The sequence below is a fragment of the Hippopotamus amphibius genome, chromosome 15, assembly GCF_030028045.1.
Source record: "Hippopotamus amphibius kiboko isolate mHipAmp2 chromosome 15, mHipAmp2.hap2, whole genome shotgun sequence".
Lineage (NCBI taxonomy): Eukaryota > Metazoa > Chordata > Mammalia > Artiodactyla > Hippopotamidae > Hippopotamus > Hippopotamus amphibius.
Window position 1 is genome coordinate 15552413 of NC_080200.1, and position 18245 is coordinate 15570657.

General features: G+C 56.8%; 1 protein-coding gene across 1 annotated transcript in view; it reads left to right on the top strand.

Moving 5' to 3' along the window:
• ELL (elongation factor for RNA polymerase II) overlaps positions 1 to 18245 on the top strand; it is a 76015-nt gene that overhangs the window by 43695 nt on the left and 14075 nt on the right. The window contains exons 2-5 of the mRNA XM_057709609.1: positions 4562 to 4609; positions 11624 to 11745; positions 12097 to 12260; positions 14387 to 14661. Coding sequence (XP_057565592.1) covers positions 4562 to 4609; positions 11624 to 11745; positions 12097 to 12260; positions 14387 to 14661 — 609 coding nt within the window. The remainder of the gene's footprint in view (positions 1 to 4561; positions 4610 to 11623; positions 11746 to 12096; positions 12261 to 14386; positions 14662 to 18245) is intronic.

An 18245-nucleotide genomic window follows, 5' to 3' on the forward strand; every position in this document is an offset into this window, starting at 1 on the left:
TCATGTGCATAGTTGCTCCTCATCATGTGGGATCTTCCCAAACCAGGGATTGAACCTGTGTCCCCTACATTGGCATACAGATTCTTAACCAATGTACCACCAGGGAAGTCCGAAAAATTCTCTTGTCTTAAACCTTCTTGTAACCATTTTAATTTTCTTGTGTTTCATTAAAATGTTATTGAGCCTCCGAGCTGGAAGTCTGTGACAGAAAGGATGGTCACGTGCCAGCACAGGACACTCCAAAATCAGAGACTCCTGCAGCCCTTGGAGAGGTACCCTGGCCACTCCCCGTGTTTCCTCCTGGAAACCTGATGGGGGGGCACAGTGGTGAGCAGGCAGCTTACCTTCAGGCACCCCATGTGGAAAGGTCTGCACAAAGGGTCAATGCTGTTGCCCCCAGGACAGAGGAGAATTGATGGGCGAGAGCCACAGCTAGCTTAGGCAGCTGAATTAACCCAGATCTCTGAGGGTGGGCCCTCTGGTGCCAGCAGATGTGCTTTTGACTGCTGTTGGCTGCCAGCTGTTAGGCGGCATTGGGCAGAGTACCATTAGAATACATCTCAGGGGAGGACTTCCGTGGCGGTCCAGTGGTTTGGACTCTGTGCTTTCACTGCTAAGGACGCAGGTTCAGTCCCTGTTCGGGGAAGTAAGATCCCATAAGCTGCGAGGCACAGCCAATCCATCAATAAACAAACACACACACACCTCAGGGGAATTCCCTGGCGGTCCAGTGGTTAGGACTCCGCACTTTCACTGCCGAGGGCACGGGTTCCACCTTTGATCAGGGAACTAAGATCCCAACAGCCGCTGGGAGTGGACCAAAAAAATGGGGGGAAAGAAAAAGGCTACACCTCAGTCACTGACCAAGTGTTGTTTACTCTTCCTTTTGTTCTAAAGTCTTCCAAATGGGGCACTTGTCCCCTCTGCCTGCACAGGGGCTGGTGGAATTTAGACAGGTCTTGGCTTGGTGTTTTTTTGCTGATGGCTATAGACAGGTGGCCTGTGGGGCGTCACCGACGTGTGTGCATGCGTGTGTCCACGCACGTGTTCATGCATGATGGCATAGTGAATTGCTCTGTTGCTGACGAGAAGGAGGTGGCCTGGTCCTCTCGCTGGAGGGAGGAGACACCATGAGAACCCATGTGGCCTGGAGCCTGGTTCTATGATGAAAGTCAGGCAGCATGGGGACACGCACTTGAAGCCAGCCCTCCTGGCATAGTGTAGGAAGCTTGGGCTTTTAGGCCTCTTGGCCAACCTCTCTACAGTATAAAGTCTTATTCTTGGTGCCCTTGGGGAATGAATGACTTTGTAAGACAGGAGTCTTCCAAATAACTTGCTTGACAGCTACTAAGCCAATTAAATGCTTCACTAGATGGCCCACAGGGAGCGTGTGATCCGGGGGAGGACAGCCCAGCACACCATCAGGCACCGGTGGGGCTGCCTTGACGGAGTCTCTTCTGGGAAGGTGCGCCCTTCTTAATTCCTCTCCTTCGCTACCCTAACTCCGGGCTTGCGTCACGCTGTCATGGCCCCTGTCCCCCAAGAGGGATACAGAGGCCTTGCTGTGTGTGTGGACAGCAGATGCACATGGTGCTGTGGTTAGCTCCGATAAGTCTTGCATGGAGGTCTGGGCGGGGAGACCGAGGGGCACGAGAACCAAGTCCTGCGTGCTCTCTGCTACCGTGGTGTCCCACGGATATGCTCCGGGCCTTGCACTCGCTGTTCTCCAGCCAAGAACAGCCCGCCTTCCTAGCTTTCACGATCCGGTGATGTCAGTAGAGAGCTCCCTAATGATGACGGGCTTTACCTTGGCCTTGTCTTTGCGGTGTTCTTGTGTGTTCTGCTGTTTCCCTTCCACCCACTTTACATCACTCTTGCACTGAAAATGGTTCACAGAGGGGGGTCTTCTCCCCTGCCTATTCAGTCATCTTCCGTATGTTCGGGTGATGTTCCTCAAAGCCCACACGAGTCTTCAGAGAAAAACCCCCTGTGTGCCCTAGGGCAGGTCACGGCATTATGGAGAGTGTCATTTACAACCCATAGAACTTAGCCATTTTAGGTGCAGTCAGTGAGGGTTAATATTCCACTCGAGATGTTCCCTCCAGCCCATCTGCAGCCACTCCCCACTTCCAGGCACTCACTGACCTGCTCTCTCTTTAGTTTTGCCTTTTCTGGAAATTTATGTAGATGGACTCATCCATCGCGTGATGTTGTATGTTAGGCTTAGCTGGTGGCTTTGAGGTCCATCCATGTCATGTCCATCAGGAGTTTGTTTCTTTTTTTGGGTTTTTTTTTTTTTTTTTTTGGCTACATTAGGTCTTCATTGCTGCACACAAGCTTTCTCTAGTTGTGGCAAGTGGGGGCTACTCTTAAGTTGCAATGCACAGGCTTCTCACTGCGGTGGCTTCTCTTGTTGCAGAGCATGGGATCTAAGCGTGCGGGCTTCAGTAGTTGCAGCACACAGTCTCAGTAGTTGTGGCACGTGGGCTCAGTAGTTGTGGCACGTGGGCTCTAGAGTGCAGGCTCAGTAGTTGTGGCACACAGGCTTAGTTGCTACGCGGCATGTGGGATCTTCCTGGACCAGGGATTGAACCCGTGTCCCCTGCATTGGCAAGCGGATTCTTAACCATTGCACCACCAGGGAAGTCCCAGCAGTTCTTTTCTTTTTATTTCTGGATAGTATTCTGTTGTTTCTCTGTCCACCAACTGATGGACATTTGTGTTGGCTATTTTTTGAATAGTAAGAGTAATTCTGCTGTGCACATTTATGTATGTTTTTGTGCAGACATATATTTTCTTTTCTCTTGGGTATATCCCTGGGAATGGAATTGCTGGGTCATGTGGTAACTCCGTGTTTAACCTTTAAAGAAACTGCCAGACTTTTTTATATAGCACCTTGTATGCTCCCACCAGTAAGGGACGAAGATTCTGGGATGTCTTTTTTCTTTTAGCTATCCCAGTAGGTGCGTGTGCAGTCTGCAGCTCACTGATGAGTAAGGGCTTCTCCCATGCTTATTGGCCACCTGCAGATCTCCTTTTTGATTGCTGTCTTTAACCCAGTTCCAAGCAGAGGCCGCTTAAATGTTATATCCCCAGCTAGGCGGGGGCCACACCGGTGCTGCTTCTCTAATTCTCTAAACAGCAGCCTGGCAGTGGTCTGGTTGTGGTTTGTGGGACAGGTCATCTGGTCCTGAGTCTGCTTTTAAGGGAGCCTGGCCCCTGTCTCAGCAGCACAGTGCCCCTTGTGCCTGCACGGGCTGGTTCCTAGTCTTGGAACAGCGTAAGGGACTGGAGCACCTCCCATAACCTGCCAGCTTGGCGGTGAGGGGTGATGTGCTTTGGAAGTGTGGGTGGTTTCTGGGGTGTCAGATCACATGAAGGTAAGTGCTGGAGCTCAGTGTGACCTCTCAGGTCTGCTCCAGATGGCGGAGTCCTTGGATATTTTTGGCAAAAGGGTGGCTCCTGGTAATAAGCAAAGTGGGGTGAGCGTGTGGCCCGCATGGTTCAAGCTGGGTGAGCCCTGTCTCCCTCACACGCCTACAGTCCTCGGCCCAGTGGCTGACAGGGTCATGGGCCCCGAGAGGCCAGCCTGCCCATTGGTTGATTTTCCCCGACATGTGTGGGGCTACTTTACCCACCCAGGGACTGCGATGGGCCTGACATTCTGGGTGGGCAGCAGACAGGTAGCCACTCCAGACACTCTGAGAGAGACGTGTGGGGGGCCAGGTGGGAGAGCCTCCCCTCACTCTAGGGGGCACTAGGGTGGAGGTCTGAGAGGTGGGCTCTGATGGAAGTGGGAGAGCCCAAGACCTCTTGCTGTGGAGGAAACTGGGGAGGACAACTGACACAGAGGCCGAATTGGGCCCTATGGATTTGGGGTAGAGGGAGAGGGTTGTGGTGACAAACCAGCACCACCCTGTGGGGTGATGTATGCTGCACAGAAGGTGGGTGCTAAGGGCCCCAAGATAGATGAGAAAGAGAGGTGCGACCCTCCATCTGGAATTCTAAAATTCCACCAGAAGGCTGATCTCTGAATAGCTGAAGCTTAAATTATTTTGAGTTTTTAGTGTATTTTTTCTTGTGACATTTGGAAATTCCACCGCCCCAAGAGCAGTGACAAGCTGCTCTGAAGCTGTGATGTGGGAGCTGGGCAGGCATTGGGCTCTGTCCTGCTGGTGTGTTTGGGGCTGGGGCGTCACCTCATCACCCTGCCTCCTGGCTGGTGGTACTCACCCATCCGGATTCCATTCCAACAGGATGTCTCTGAGGCAGGGTGGCCTGGGCTGATACTGGTTGGGGGAGAATGGTGAAGAGCTGCCCATTGCCTGTATCTTCACTCTTGCCTCTCATGTACTTCAGCCCTGGCCCCTGTGCCATCTGAGGAACTCCTGTTGATCCTTCAAAACCCTGTTCCAGTGACCTTTCCTGTAATTGTCAACATGTTTTTTTTTTCACCCCTCCTGAAAACACTGTCCTTATCCTGCTCCTTGTATGACTGGGAAGTGTGTCTTTGGATTTCCAGATATCTTTATTGACATTTTCCCATCTTGCTTTTTTGCAGGATTCTGTTTCATTGAGACCTTCGATCCGATTTCAGGGAAGTCAAGGGGTGAGTCTTTTTTTTTTCTTTTGGTCTTAATCGTATATAGAATTGTAGAACTGGTGTGCTCCCTGCCCTGTCAGGGCTTGCTGGGCACAACAGCCAGCTGGGAACAGCGTTTTGGCCCCATTCACCTCTGTGCCAGGCCGTGCCCTCTGCTGATCCAATGTCTGCCTCTGGTAGCCTCCAGGCTGGTCCCGTGGCTGGAGCCACACCAACAGGCCATCTATGGGCTGAAGGCCACTCTCCTGTCCAGCAGCTCCTCAGAGTCTCCCACTTCCTTCCTGTAGCCGCCAAACCCATTCTGACTTGATCTCTGTGCTGATTTGAAACTTTGGCCCCAGAGCCCAAGCCAGCCCGAAACTGCCCCCTGCCCCCCGGGTGGGGCACTTGTCTGTGTCAGTGGACCTGGGACCATGGGTGTTTGTCTGGCTTTTGGTACTGGGCAGGGGGGTTATAGAAACTCAGCACTCCCATTTTTTCGTGAAAGGTATAACCATCTTATAGAAAAATTGGGGAATGGAAGAAAGAGCAGGGGGTTGTCCGTAATCCTTACCCACTCAGGTCTTAGGACCCCCAATCTTGTCCGCCCACCAAAGGTGCTTTGGAACACTTTAGCTTATTGTTGTTGTTAATTCTTAAATTTTTAAAAATGTTTATTTGGCTGTACCGAGTCTTAGTTGTGGCGTGCAGGATCTTCATTGTGGCATGCAGGATCTTTCAGTTGTGGCATGCGGGCTCTTAGTTGCAGCATGCAGGATCTAATTCCCTGACCAGAAATCTAACCTGGGCCCCTGCATTGGGAGCATGGAGTCTTAACCACTGGACCACCAGGGAAGTCCCTAGTTTTTCTTCTAGTCTTTATTGCAAGTCCTTTTTTTTTTTTTTTTTTTTTAAACTCTCCGAAGAGTTGCCACATGTGTCTGTTTCCACCTGACAGCCTGCTCACTTCCTACATAACTGGGGGTTCTGTGGGTTTCGCCCCAGCCAGGGTGCTCCAGAGAGATCGAGCCTTGAGGAGATACTTGTCTGCATGTGCAGATACTTTGATATTAAGAGATTTATTGCAAGACATTGACTCATGCAGTTGTGGGACTGATGAGTCTGAATTCCACGGGGCAAGTAGGAGCTGGCACCGAGGTTCATAGGCGAGCTTCTTCGTCCTCAGGGAAGCCTCAGTTACCTTCTTAAGGCCTTCAGCTGATTGGATGAGGCCCACCCAGACCGCGGAGGGTCATCTCTTTTACTTAAAGTCAGCGGTGAATGTCACTGCATCTACAGAATACCTCCATGGCACACCCAGAGTACCGTTCACAGAGTCACTGGGGGCTGTGGCCTGGCCAGGGGGACACATGAACTGACCTGCACACCAATACCAGTCAGGGTCGATAAGATGCCCTTAAAGGCCCCAGGCCTTCCTTCCCGACCCCAACACCCCCCCCGCCCCCAACCTGCGCCTCCTCTGGGGCTTCTGCACCTTCACTGGCCCCCTCAGTCCATCAGTCTTCTGCTGGCCACCCTTTTGCAGCCTCCACTTTATCTTCCCTGAGACGTTTCCCCAGGGGTTGGAAGTCAGTGTTGGGGGCGGGGCTGGCCTGGGCTTGCTGCCAGACTGGTCCAGTGGGGCCCTTTTGTGGCCCATGGTCGTGCTGTGCCCTCAGCAGCCGTGGGAAGATGAGGAAGCCAGTGAACGGATTGGTGTTCATTTATCCAGTGAGCGATGCTTTCTAGGCAGCGAGACACCACTCGGCTGCTCACAGAAGTGCTGTGAGGTTCTCCTGGGCTGTACCCTGTGTCGCCCAAATTCCTGTGCAAAACCTAAGAGCCACATCCATTCAAGTCAGGGGCCCCAACATCTTACTTTCAGAATTATGCTTTGCCTGCATGTCCTTCCTTCTGGGCATTCTCATGTGTAATGGAGTTCCTAGAAGGCTGTGAGGGTGTGGAGCCCCTGTGCTGCAGCTCGGGGCAAGCCAGGCCGTGAGTCTCCACTAAGAGGCTGTTCCCCTCATGAGACCATGTGAGGAATGGAGGGGGCCGGGTGGTGGGGGGGGGGGGGGGGGGCTGCTGTTCTTTCCCAGCTCGCCGTGAAGGATCAGGCGCCAGGTCTGCCCTGTGTGACCTCTGGACCTTGTCCTTCTCCTCCTGGGCGTTGATGGAACGTGACCATTCCTCCCTGCCAGATGTGAGAGGTCTGGCCTGGTGCCAGGCGCACAGTAGACTCTGTCCTGGCCAGGCCTCATCTGCATGGTCACTCAGAGCAGCAGTGGGAGGAGGCAGGGGGCCCCGCCCTCCGCTCCCACTTCTCCTCGTTGCGCTGTACACTCCTCCTGCGAGGTTGGGAATAGAGCAGGAGGCTGGCGCGTGGAGCTGGGCAGGCTCACGCCGTGTTCCTGGTGCCTGGGCTGACTCCACGTCTGGACCCTGTGTGGGCTGACGGAGCCCGCTTCCCAGAGGCCCATGGAGCTGGCGGACTGAAGATTGAGACCCTGTTTGCTCCTTAGCTCAGAGACCTTGGCCAAGTCTTCTCCCTCTGCCCCTTGGCCTCCCCACCCAGGAGATGGGCTGTCCATCTCAAGGGTTATATACAGGCTAACATGGCCTTAGGAGGACCAGAGTCCTCCCTGCAGTCCAGAACGCGCTCACTCGATTCCTGGTGCTAACCTGATGTGAGTGCAGTACAGCCGGTGTTGGGTCTCGGTGTCACTCATCAACTGAGTTGGGAGTCAGATCGGGTCCGCCACCTCCCCGCCTGTGCTGTGAGTGCCACAAGGGCCGGGCCATGGTGATGTGTGGCCAGGCCCTGGTGTTGGCTGGTTCCTTGGGGCCACTGTGGCACTTGCCAGGTTCCCTGGAGAGCCTGTAGCACATCCAGTGTCTAGGGCATCATCTTTGGAGCAGAACGCTCACCTTTGTTTAACTCGCCATGTACACGTGTGCGTTTGTGTTCTCTGCCCTCTCACGACACTGAGCTGGCTGACCTGGGCACCTCTGCCATCAGGGGTCGCTTCTAAGCTGTCAACCCCTGACAGATGGTGAAGCGTCAACTTCCAGAGGGGAAAAGAAAACCCCACCTGGCCGGCCCCACCCCAAAACTCTTCAGTTGTTGAAAAAAGAAAGGGAGGTAGGGTTGGCATCCAGGGCTGTTCAAGGCGTCTCCATGTGCTGCAGCAGGAACCCAAATGGCAGTTTGGGTTTAGAGCGAGGTTTGGTGGCCCTGTCAAAGGCCTTTGACCGGTATCTGTCTGTGATCTAGGGACCGACCCTGCGGGAGTCATTAGGGATGTACACGAGATTGAGCCACAGCGGTGCTGACTGCTGTGTCACGGGGACAATTCGGAAAGCCCGGAAAGTGGCGGGTGGGCAGGGGTTGTGCCCTCCCTCTTCTGAGCGTCCACCGTGTGCTAGAGCGGCTCTCAGAAAGGAAATAGGTGCTTAGAAAGCGCCCTGGGTTTGGGGTTGAGGCAGCTAGGGCCTCCCAGTGGGCGGAAGAGGCTGCTTTGTGCTTTGCTCTTGGGAGTCGTATTCAGCTGTGCAAGTAGTAACTCTTTACCCAAAATATATTTTATTCTGAGTGTTCCCTGGAAAATAAAAAGAACGAAGAAAACAAATGTTCCCTGAAAACCTCTCTGCCCAGAGAGAGCCTGGCTAGCTGGTGTTTCGTTCCTGCGTGTGCCTGTTTTGTCTTGTTTTGACCTGAATGGAATACCAAGTGCTCCCCCACCGTTTATCCCCCGCCCCACTCGGGACTCGATTTATCTCATGGAAGCTCCCACCTACGCCTCACACAGACCAGGCCCCGCGTGGCTGGGGGAGGGCTGCCGGCCTGACTTGGCACAGATTTCAAAGGAGGTTAATTTCAGGGCTCTGGCAGGGACTTGACCTTCTCGCAGCAGAACCAACACCCCCTCTCTGGCCTCAGGCCTCAGAGGTGGATGTCGGCCCCTCGGGTGCTCAGGACCGTCGTGGGATGGGACCGGGCTGTTTGCTGCTCCAGGTCTGTCTGTGCGTCTGTACACAGATACATGCTTAAGTTTATGGCAGCTCGCTCTGCCTCCCCATCGCCAGGAGCTGGGGCTGCCATCAGGTGCACCCAGACCTGCCATGCTCAGGCCAGCTGAGGGCCACATGGTGGCCCCCATGGAACAGCCAAGCCTTAGGCCAGAAGGCTCATGCGCTGCTCAGCAGAGACTGAGTTTCGGCACGTGTGGAGCTCTCTGCTGTCACAGAGAAAGCCGCGCACTCCTGGGCCATTCATGCCCAGCTGGGTGGTGTCCCTGATGGTTTCCAGTGACTGGTAGCCATTTGCCAGCATCAGTAACCGGCAGCAAAACAGCCCATTAACCAGAGGATTCCACGGGCAGTGGTGCCGCAGAGCTGGGAAGGGGCTGGGGCTCCGAGACCCTGCCGTGCCGGGCTCCGAGCAAGCCTCCCTCTCCCACCATCCTGCGGCCCCAGTAGCTGCACAGACCCTCTCCTGGGCTCTGTGCCGAGCTCCCCCCTTCAGGATTGTGGCAGTGGCCACACGTACCCATGTGGAAACGGTTCTCACAGGGTAAAAGGGTCACGGTGAAGGGTCCCCCGCACCCCTGCCCAGAGAGAAGCACGGTTGTGTCAGGACTCAGGCTGCACCCTCTCCTTTCCTCTCAGGGGCGACAGCCCAATGGGGACTGCGGCAGTCATGGCAGCCACTGCCCTCTGAGCAGACTGAGGGTGGAAAAATGCCGCCTGGGGAGGCCAGGTCTCTGCCAGAGCCAGGACGTGGTGAGGGAGAGGGTCAGGGTCGGGATGGAGGAAGAGCCACCTGTGTTGGGGTTCAGGCTCCATCGGAAGTGCCTTTTGATCTTGCGGACTCTGTGGTGCACAGTCTTCCTGCTGCGTTCTGGGTAAGCGCATCCATGTGTGCCTGGCTGTGGGTGCATCTCCCACAGTGACCCTCAGAAGTGCCTGGGTGCTGGGTTTCCAGTTGCTTCTGTAATGGAGAGCAGAAGTCACATGTGCAAAGGAACGGGCAGACAGCACAGGGTGGCTGCTAGTGCTGGACAACGCGATGCTGCACACGCACTCGAGCACGCGCGCGTGTGTGTGTACACGTGTGTGTTTTCCTGCCCGAGGTGAGTCATAGCACGCAGTCTGCATTTGAATTTTTTAGACGCTGAATGTGAGCTGCTCCATCCCTTTTTGACTCTAATAAAGAAACGTGTTTGTGTTGCGATTAGGGCCTGCGTGGCTGGCCACGGCCGACCTGGCATTGTCGCCCTGCTGGACTCCTCCACGGGCTTTGGCCTTGCCCGCCCCTGGGTGTGTGTCCTGGGTGGGCCCTGCCCCCCAGCTGCATCGGCAGGAACATGCCGGAGGGCCAGGAGGGAGTGCTGGACAGACCCCAGCTGGGTGGCTGGATGGCGCTGGGCCAACGGGGTGGCCTTTCTCCTGGGCAGCATTCATCCTGGGGCAGGGAGGTGGGGTTCAGGGATGATCATCAGCCCAAGGTCATTGGCAGCCCTTGCACGGCTGGTGCAGACTCTCCCTCTCCCCCAGGCCAGGCTCTAACGGCCCTGAGTGGCCGTGCCTGGGAGCCACTCTGCGACGCCTTGGCTCTCACTGTGCATGGCGGGGGGCCTCTCTTTGAAGCAGGGACTGGTTGTGCGTTGAGGGGGTCCCACAGCATTTTGAGCCAGCCCTGCGCCGTGTGACCTCCCAGTTTCCCTCACGGGTCTACACACCACCCTGAGGGCTGGGGCGGGGCAGCCGCATCCCTCCCTGTGGCCCGAGGCGGCGTGTCCTCGGTCTCACAGACAAGGCTCAGGCAGGCTGAGCTGCCTGCAGTCACGTATGACAGCTGGACAGGGGGCAGGGGACTCAGCCCGGAGCCACATTCTGTCCAGCGCTGATGAGGCGGATTAGTGTCCTCACGTCACCAGAGGAGGCGTGCTCGGCTCGGCTTGCTGCGGCGGTGCCCCTGCCCAGGGGCGAGGCTGCTGCCCCCTGACCCCTGGTGCTGCACCTTCTTGTTGACCACTTGTGACTCCACCTTGTGTGTCTGCCTAGCTGTGATGAGCTCCTGTGCTGAAGCCCAGGGATTACTTTAAGGCTGGTCATCTCTGGTGACAGGGTTCTGGAGGCACTTCCTGTGCCCTCACGGGGGCTGGCAGCCGGAGTGTGAGGTTTTCCTGTCTTTGTTTTTCAGCAGCCGCTGGCCTTCACCCAGTATGGGCAGGGGGCCAGAGGGTCGGCCTGGAATAAAGTGGCCTCTGGGCGTCCTGCCTGCACTGAGCCCTGCACCTTGGCCCGAGCTAGTGCTGTCTGTCTGCCTGTCTGTTGGCCAGGCCGTCTGTCTGTTCCCTCAGGAGTCTGTGGCTTTGCCTCGCTAAAGCTACAGCAGTGCTATCTGAAGTCAGGGTTACGTAAACCACCGCGCGCGCATCCCACGTCATGGTTGACTGGGGGCAAGCGCTGCCCGTCTGTGAGCCCCTTGGGCCCGTGGCTGCCTTATTCACAGACACCAGGCGGAGCCTGTGTCTGGCCTGGAGCAGGTGGGGAGGGTGTTGCTGAGTGGGAGCGTGGGCCAGGGCGTCTCGGCCTTTCAGCGTGCCCTGCGCAGTGCCGTGCTGACGCCCGCTCCTCTCGTCTCATCTCATCTTTATGGCTGTCCTGAGTTAGACCTGCCCTGTTTGGTGGGGAAACTGAGTCGTGGCCCACATTGGGGTGGGGTCCTTGCCTCTGGGTGTGTGCTGAGTGCTCTGTGCTCCTCAGACTGCGCTGCCGTCGCTGCTTAGAAACCAGACACAGGACCCCCCCCGCCAGCTGCTGTGTGGGAGCCCAGGACACACCAGCAGCCTGTCCCCGGTGACATGCTGGTCCCGTCACTGTCAGGAAAACAGAGATGCATTTCAGAGGAATGTGCTTGCAGGTTCCCATGGTAATGGGCCTGCTGCAGGGATGGGCCGGGGGCCCACGTTGGCCCATCCGGTGGTCCCTTCTGTGCTGCTGACCTGCTGGTGACGTCCCCCCCTCTCCACACAGCACATCTCCATCCCCCAGCCTGACTGCCCCACGGAGGCGCGGACATTCTCCTTCTACCTCTCCAACATCGGCCGTGACAGCCCCCAGGGCAGCTTCGACTGCATCCAACAGTACGTCTCCAGGTAAGCCTTACCCAGGCTGCCCCAGGTCTCCTGATGGGCAGACCTGCCTCCCCCGACTTCCCCCACAGTGTCCCCCACCTCCAGCCCCCATGCCCCCTCTCCCCCTTCTCAGATGAGCTACCCTGGCTCCTTAAATTGTGTCCACGGCACAGGTGCAGGTCCTGGCCTGTGGCCCAGGGACCTGGGTTCCCCTGTTTCTCTTGGGTCAAGATGTGCCTTGAGGAAACCCTGTTGCCCAAGTCAGTACCAAATCCCATTTCCTGGCTGGGGGTGGCGGTGGTGCAGGTCCCGAGGCCCTCTCTCCCTGTCATCCCAGGTGCTTATCTCAGCTTCTCGCCCCTTGTCTTGCAGCCATGGGGACGTCCACCTGGACTGCCTGGGCAGCATCCAGGACAAAATCACCGTGTGTGCCACCGACGACTCGTACCAGAAGGCACGGCAGAGCCTGGCGCAGGCTGAGGAGGAGACGCGGAGTCGGGGCGCCATCGTCATCAAGCCTGGAGGCCGTTACTTGGGTGAGGATCGGGGCCCAGGGGCTCCACCCGTGGGGGTCTTGTGCCTGCTGGGCAGCTGTCGGGGGAGCAGGGGAGACTCAGGGCCCATCCAGACCAGGAGTGGGAGTGACGGGTTGACAGAGGTAGGATGAGCTGGGTCAGTGTTGGGTCAGAAGGTCTGTCCTAGGTGGCATCTGCTGCCTTCTGAACTCAGGGTGGACTAAGGGGCCTGAGAATTCCAGGAACTCTGAATCCCGGGGCCTCTCTCCCAGGCTGTAGCCTCAGGGACCTCTACCTGTCATGGGTACTTCCCCTACATGAAGCCCGAGCTTCTGTCTGTGCTTTAGCTGCCACCCCTGCCCTCACCTGCCCAGATGTCTCCTTCCTAAGGGACAAGGTACAGATGGCAAGACGTGCCCTGTGGTGGGCAGCCTGCTGCTGTATTGGGGCCAGCAAGGGACCGTAGGGTGGAGGCCATAACGGAAATGCATTGATCCCTGTTCACTGGGAAGGGCCCGGCCCTTCAGCGTCTGCTTGGAAACAATTTCAGTGAAGTTGAGACACTGAGAACGTTAAAAATAGGGCGACGAGTCTGTTTATTTGGAAAGCTCCACCATCCTGCTGTAGTCTTCCCGCCTCCTGGATGCACATGAAGTTAAAGAGTCACTGCACCTCGTCGCCAAGCAAGAAAGGCCTGAGAGAGGCGTGCAACGGCTTATAGCGAAGGAGAATCTTAATGGCTTTGGGGGTTTTTTCCCTTCTTTAAGAAAAAGCAAGAGCGTTTCACATTGTTCCAAAGAGCATGTGATTTCCCTTGTTTGGCAGTGGGGCTGGCTCTGAATGAAACCCCAGGCGGTGCAGGAATCCGTCCTGTATGTCAGTGCTGGGCCCCAGTGGACGTGGCTGTGAGTGGTCAGGGAGCCTGGGCCCTGGGCTGTAAGCTGCCCAAGAGGTACCAGCTAGAATCCAAAAGGGCTTCGGCTGCCTGCTTTTGCCTCAAGGTGCAAATGTGGGCATTTGTACACATTTTAATAAATTTTAGGTAGGTCTTTCAGTCAAAAACTTGGTCCAGAATTCGTCTTACTGTGCCACTTTGGGTACAATGATGGTTTTTGCAGTGGTTTACGTTCTGGTGGAAGCGCTCGTCTCCTGTCCTCTGAAGCCACAGGCGTGCACGTCCTGGCTGTGTCAGGCCTCTCCCCCACCCCATGTTGGCCCGTCAGATAGGTCCTCTGGGGACGAAGTCTGGCCCTGAAGATTCTAAGAGTGCTTCTCCCTCTGTTCATTTCACAAATCAGATTCGAGGGATACGTACAAAAGGAAGTCGTTGTGGAGAGGTTTCTGGCCCCAGGATTTAAAATGAGCGCTGACTTTACTCAGCGGTCCTTGTTCCTGTGGTGGCAGGGCTGCTGTCCAAGGTGGAGTTAATGACTTAGGAGTGGAAACGCTCTCCCTTGAGAGCGGTACTGGAGGCTCCGTGGAGGATCCCCTTGTACATCTCTGTTTGCACCAGGAGGGTGGGGGATCAGCCTGCTGCCCCCGGGCCTCTGAGCACAGCCAGGTCTGCCCAGGGAGCACTTGCCAGGGCCCCAGCTGGGGAGCTGCTCACACCTTGGGGTCTCCAGAGCAGCTGCCAAGTGGCCCTGACACCTTTTTCTCCTCCTTTTTCACAAAAGCGAACGGCGGATCCTAGGGGGCCAGTGTAGTGCTGTGAAGTGAGGCTCTGGGGGTGCCCGCCTCTGGCCGTCCTTGGACTCCCTTTTTGATATCAGCCCCCTCTCCCCACATGGGTCAGACGTTTTGGGTCCCCAGGATGTAGGCTGCCCTTGATGAAGTCAGTGAAGGCTCTGAGCACGCTTCTATTTCCTGTAGCTTCCAGTTTTGAGACTGGGGGGTGCTGCAAGTTGAGCTATTTGTGGTCAGCAGGTGGCAGTCTCGGCTGTCCAAGGGCCCCACTGAGCAGGTGGGGCTGGGTGAGGCTTCAGTTGCCTTCCTCTTGGGCTTGGTGAGAGCTTGGGGCTGTCGGCCATCAGACATCCAGGGGGGTCCATGCACTTGCTCAGGAACTTGGTGTCGGTCCCAGGCCGTGCGACAGGGTGGTCACCCCCTCACCCCTTCCAGTCCCTGACTCCTAGCTCTTATTGCAGGCAAGAAGGTTCAGTTTCGGAAACCAGCCCCAGGGGCCGTGGATGCTGTGCCCTCCCGGAAGCGGGCGACCCCCATCAACCTGGCAAGCGCCATCAAGAAGACCAGCACTGGCAGCGTTAGCGGGGGCAGCGGGGTGTCTCAGAGGCCGTTCCGTGACCGGGTGCTGCACCTCCTGGCGCTGAGGCCCTACCGGAAGGCCGAGCTGCTGCTGAGGCTGCAGAAGGACGGCCTGGCGCAGGCGGACAAGGACGCGCTGGACGGCCTCCTCCAGCAGGTGTGTGCTTGCCCGGGGCGGGGCTGGGCTAGGCATGTGGCACTCGCTGTCCAAGGCCCTCCTCCTCACCAGCTGCAGACACACAGGCAGCAGGCGTAGCATGGGGGATCCCGGACGTCGGTTGCACAAGGTTTTTGCAATTGAGTGAAGCCTGGGAACCCACAAGCGTGAGTTAGCAAGAGCTCGGTCTTCACCGTCAGGCAGGCCTCCTTGTCGCTTATCCGTTGTGGTTCCAGGCAAGGGGCTTCGTGTCCGGACCCTCAGGCTTCCATCTGGGGCCGGGGCATGCCCGCAGTGCCTCTCTTGGGGCCAAGAGCTACGTGGGCAGGAGCGTGGTGCCAGCAGGTGGCGCCTGCTATTGAACAGCCGGGGTCTTGGAGCCAGAGCTCTGGCCCCAGCGCCTTCCTGAGGCCCTGCCCTAGAGGAGGCAGCTTGAGGACCCCTGAGAGGGTGAGTGGCTCACTCCAGCCTCACCACGTCAGCAGGGCCATGTGCGTGCCACTTTGCCGTGACGTGGGGACAGGCCGCCTCGGAGCGCTGCTGTGCGGATGGCACAGCCGGCAGCAATCCCTCCAGCATCCTGAGGAGGAGGCGTGGCCCTGCCTCAGGTACTCTGGGCACTTGGATGGTGCCTCCTGTAGCAGAAAGTACACGCCGTGAGCGTCAGTAGCTGTGTCTGAGGATGAGTTTCCGATTTACTGAGTTCTTTAGCGGGCCTCTTGGCGCTCCTCTTCCCGTTCCCAGTGCAGCACATTTGTTAGGAGGATTTCGGCATGGCTCTCTTCCCCCCGTGCTCTGGCTGGGGTCCCTGTGTTACCCCCCCCCCCCCCCCCCCCCCCCCAGAAAGTTCAGGGCAAAGGGCAGGAGTGAAGAGGGAAGGGAGGCTCCCGCGACATTCCCCTGCACTCTGAGCCTGGATGTGGGTCTGGGCTGGGACGGGGCCCCATCCACAGAGCAGGTGCCTCCCTGACCTGCTTCACTGGCAGAGACTCCTCCTGTGTCCCGAGGGTGAGGGGCTCACCAGAGCCTCATGTTACCATCAGGAGCGCCCCGTCCACTCACTGGGTGCCTTTGTGCGGATTTGGCCTCCTGAGCCACTGTCCCCCACGTGGAGGTCGTGCTGGCAAGGACTGAGCAGCAGGGCTTCTCCCCACAAGATTAGGGGTTGGCTCGGGGCCCCTTAGAAGATGGATTCGTGGCTCTGTAGCCCAGAAGTTTTCTTTCGCAAAGGGGCTTGCCAAAGCATCCGGAAAGCTCTAGAACCAGGAGTGGCATTCCCAGGGTGCTCGTTTCCTTGGAAAGTCATGTGCCGGCCTTGCCCCTGGGAAATTGGGGGAAGTACGCGGGAGGCCCTTTCCCTGGGCTGGAGGCCACCCAGAACTGCCTCCTGCAGCACGGGGTGACCCCCGCAGGGCTGAGGGGAGCTGGACAGAGTCATCAGCCGTGAGCTGGGACTGAAGACAAGGGTGGCAGCCGTGCCCGCCCTGGATGTGCCTGAGCTCGCCTTGGGGCATTGCCGCCCCGCTGGGCCCTCAGCCCCTGGTGTAGCATTTTCAGACATGCCCTTGCTCCCGCCCTCTAATCTCATTCTGTTTGTGCCCAGAATCAAACAGAAGCACAATGCAGAATGTGAACCTTAGCTGACCAAGCACTTGATTCCACCTGAGATTTACTCGCTGAGGAACCCTCAGACACGGCAGGGACGCCAGGCTCAGTTCCCTGGAGAGAGAGGGGTCTGGTGGTGCTGACACAAGTCTGCTTGGGGCACCTGCTCCGTTTTTGAACCCCCGGGACATTCTCGTTACTCCAGGCCCTTTCCCGGGACCAGAGAGGCATGGCGCTGGGCTGCGGCTTCTCCAGTTGACTTGGGTTTGGCACCTCCTGGGGGTGGCCCAGCCGGTGTCTTGGGGTAGACCGTCCTCCTTGTGCCTGCTCTGATTTCTCCTAAATTGTCCCGTCCGTCTTGTGCTTCTGTGTTTACTACCCAACTTGTTCTCCCTAGCAATTGTGGGGGGCAGCAGGACTCCGCCAGCTCGGGGATGGGAAGGTGTCGGGGGCTGCGCCTCCCCCAGGATGCTCATTTCCCGCCCCCGCAAGTGACCAGGGACTCTGATGAACAGCACTGACAAAACCGCGCCGCTTCCTCTTTTCCTTCTGTGAAAACACCCAAAGAAAAGATTTAAGGCGTTCCCTCTTCCTGGTGGGAGTGTGGATGGGTGGGTGGCTCTCCTGGAGAGCATTTTAGCAAATTGTATCAGGAGCCATAAAAATGTTCAGAGCCTTTGACCCACTAATCCCCCTTCTGGGAAGCTGGCCGAAGAAAACCGTCACCAGCATGGAAAAACCTGCATAAGTGAGGTCTGTTTATGCTGCAGAGAAACTGGAAACGGCATCAGCGTCCAACGAAGGAGAAACGTTTGAGTAAACACAGTGCAGCCACTGGGTGGAATATTATTCAACCATTAAAAAATGCTCCTTGTGGAAACCACTGTGATGTGTACAACTCCTAATCTCAGGAAGAGCGAAAAACCGTGGCTGCGGTGCCAGCCCCACAGCTACACACGCGTGTCCTGGAGACCACGGTGCCCAGCGAGACACTCAGGGAAGAGCCCGCTTTGGGTCAGGGGCCTGAACTCAATCAAGCACCTTAAGGCAAAGGTTTTAAATCTACGTTCACAAAGAGTCTGAGAGATAAGCTCAGCTTTTATAAACCAGCAGCAGCAGGGCACGCTGGCTGCAGGGACGGGAGGCTCAGCCTGGCCCCTGGAGGCACCCCTCACCCAGCACCCCAGCCTTAGCCAACTCTGCTACGGGAGCTGTGAATCCAAGAGTGGGCATTTTAGTCCATTGGGCTGTGGTAACAGAGTACCACAGACTGGGTGGCTTATACAGGATAGACATTTACTTCTCACAACTTTGGAGGCTGGGAAGTCCGAGATCAAGGTGTCTGGTGAGGGCCTCATCCTTGGTTGCACGTGGAGCAACTAAGCCTGTGCGCCACAACTACTGAGCTTGTGTGCCTAGAGCCCATGTTTCACAACAAGAGAAGCCACTGCACTGAGAAGCCCGCACACCACAATGAAGAGTAGCCCCCATTCGCCACTAGAGAAAGCCCGAGTGCAGCAGTGAAGACCCAACACAGCCCCCCCCCCCCCCACCAAAAGACAGTAATCCCATCATGGGGGCTCCACCCTCACGACCTAATCACCTCCCAAAGGCCACACCTCCTAATACTATCACCTTAGGTTAAAGGTTTTAAGATTTTACATGGATTTTGGAGGACAAAAATGGTTCAGTCCAGGGACTTCCCTGGCAGTCCAGTGGCTAGGACTCCAGGCTTCCATTGCATGGGACGTGGGTTCAGTCCCTGGTTGGGAAACTAAGATCCCACACTTATGCCACACAGCATGACACACACACAAAAAAGAAAGGTTGGGTCCATAGCAGGGGGATGGGCTGGTGAGAGTCTTAGGAGTATAGATGGCTGCCCCCCTTTCTGGAGCTAGCCTGGCCTCCAGCAGCTGTAAGACATGTGTCTGGACCTGCTGTCCTGCGCCTTTTACACCCCAAGGGTCGCTGCCCTG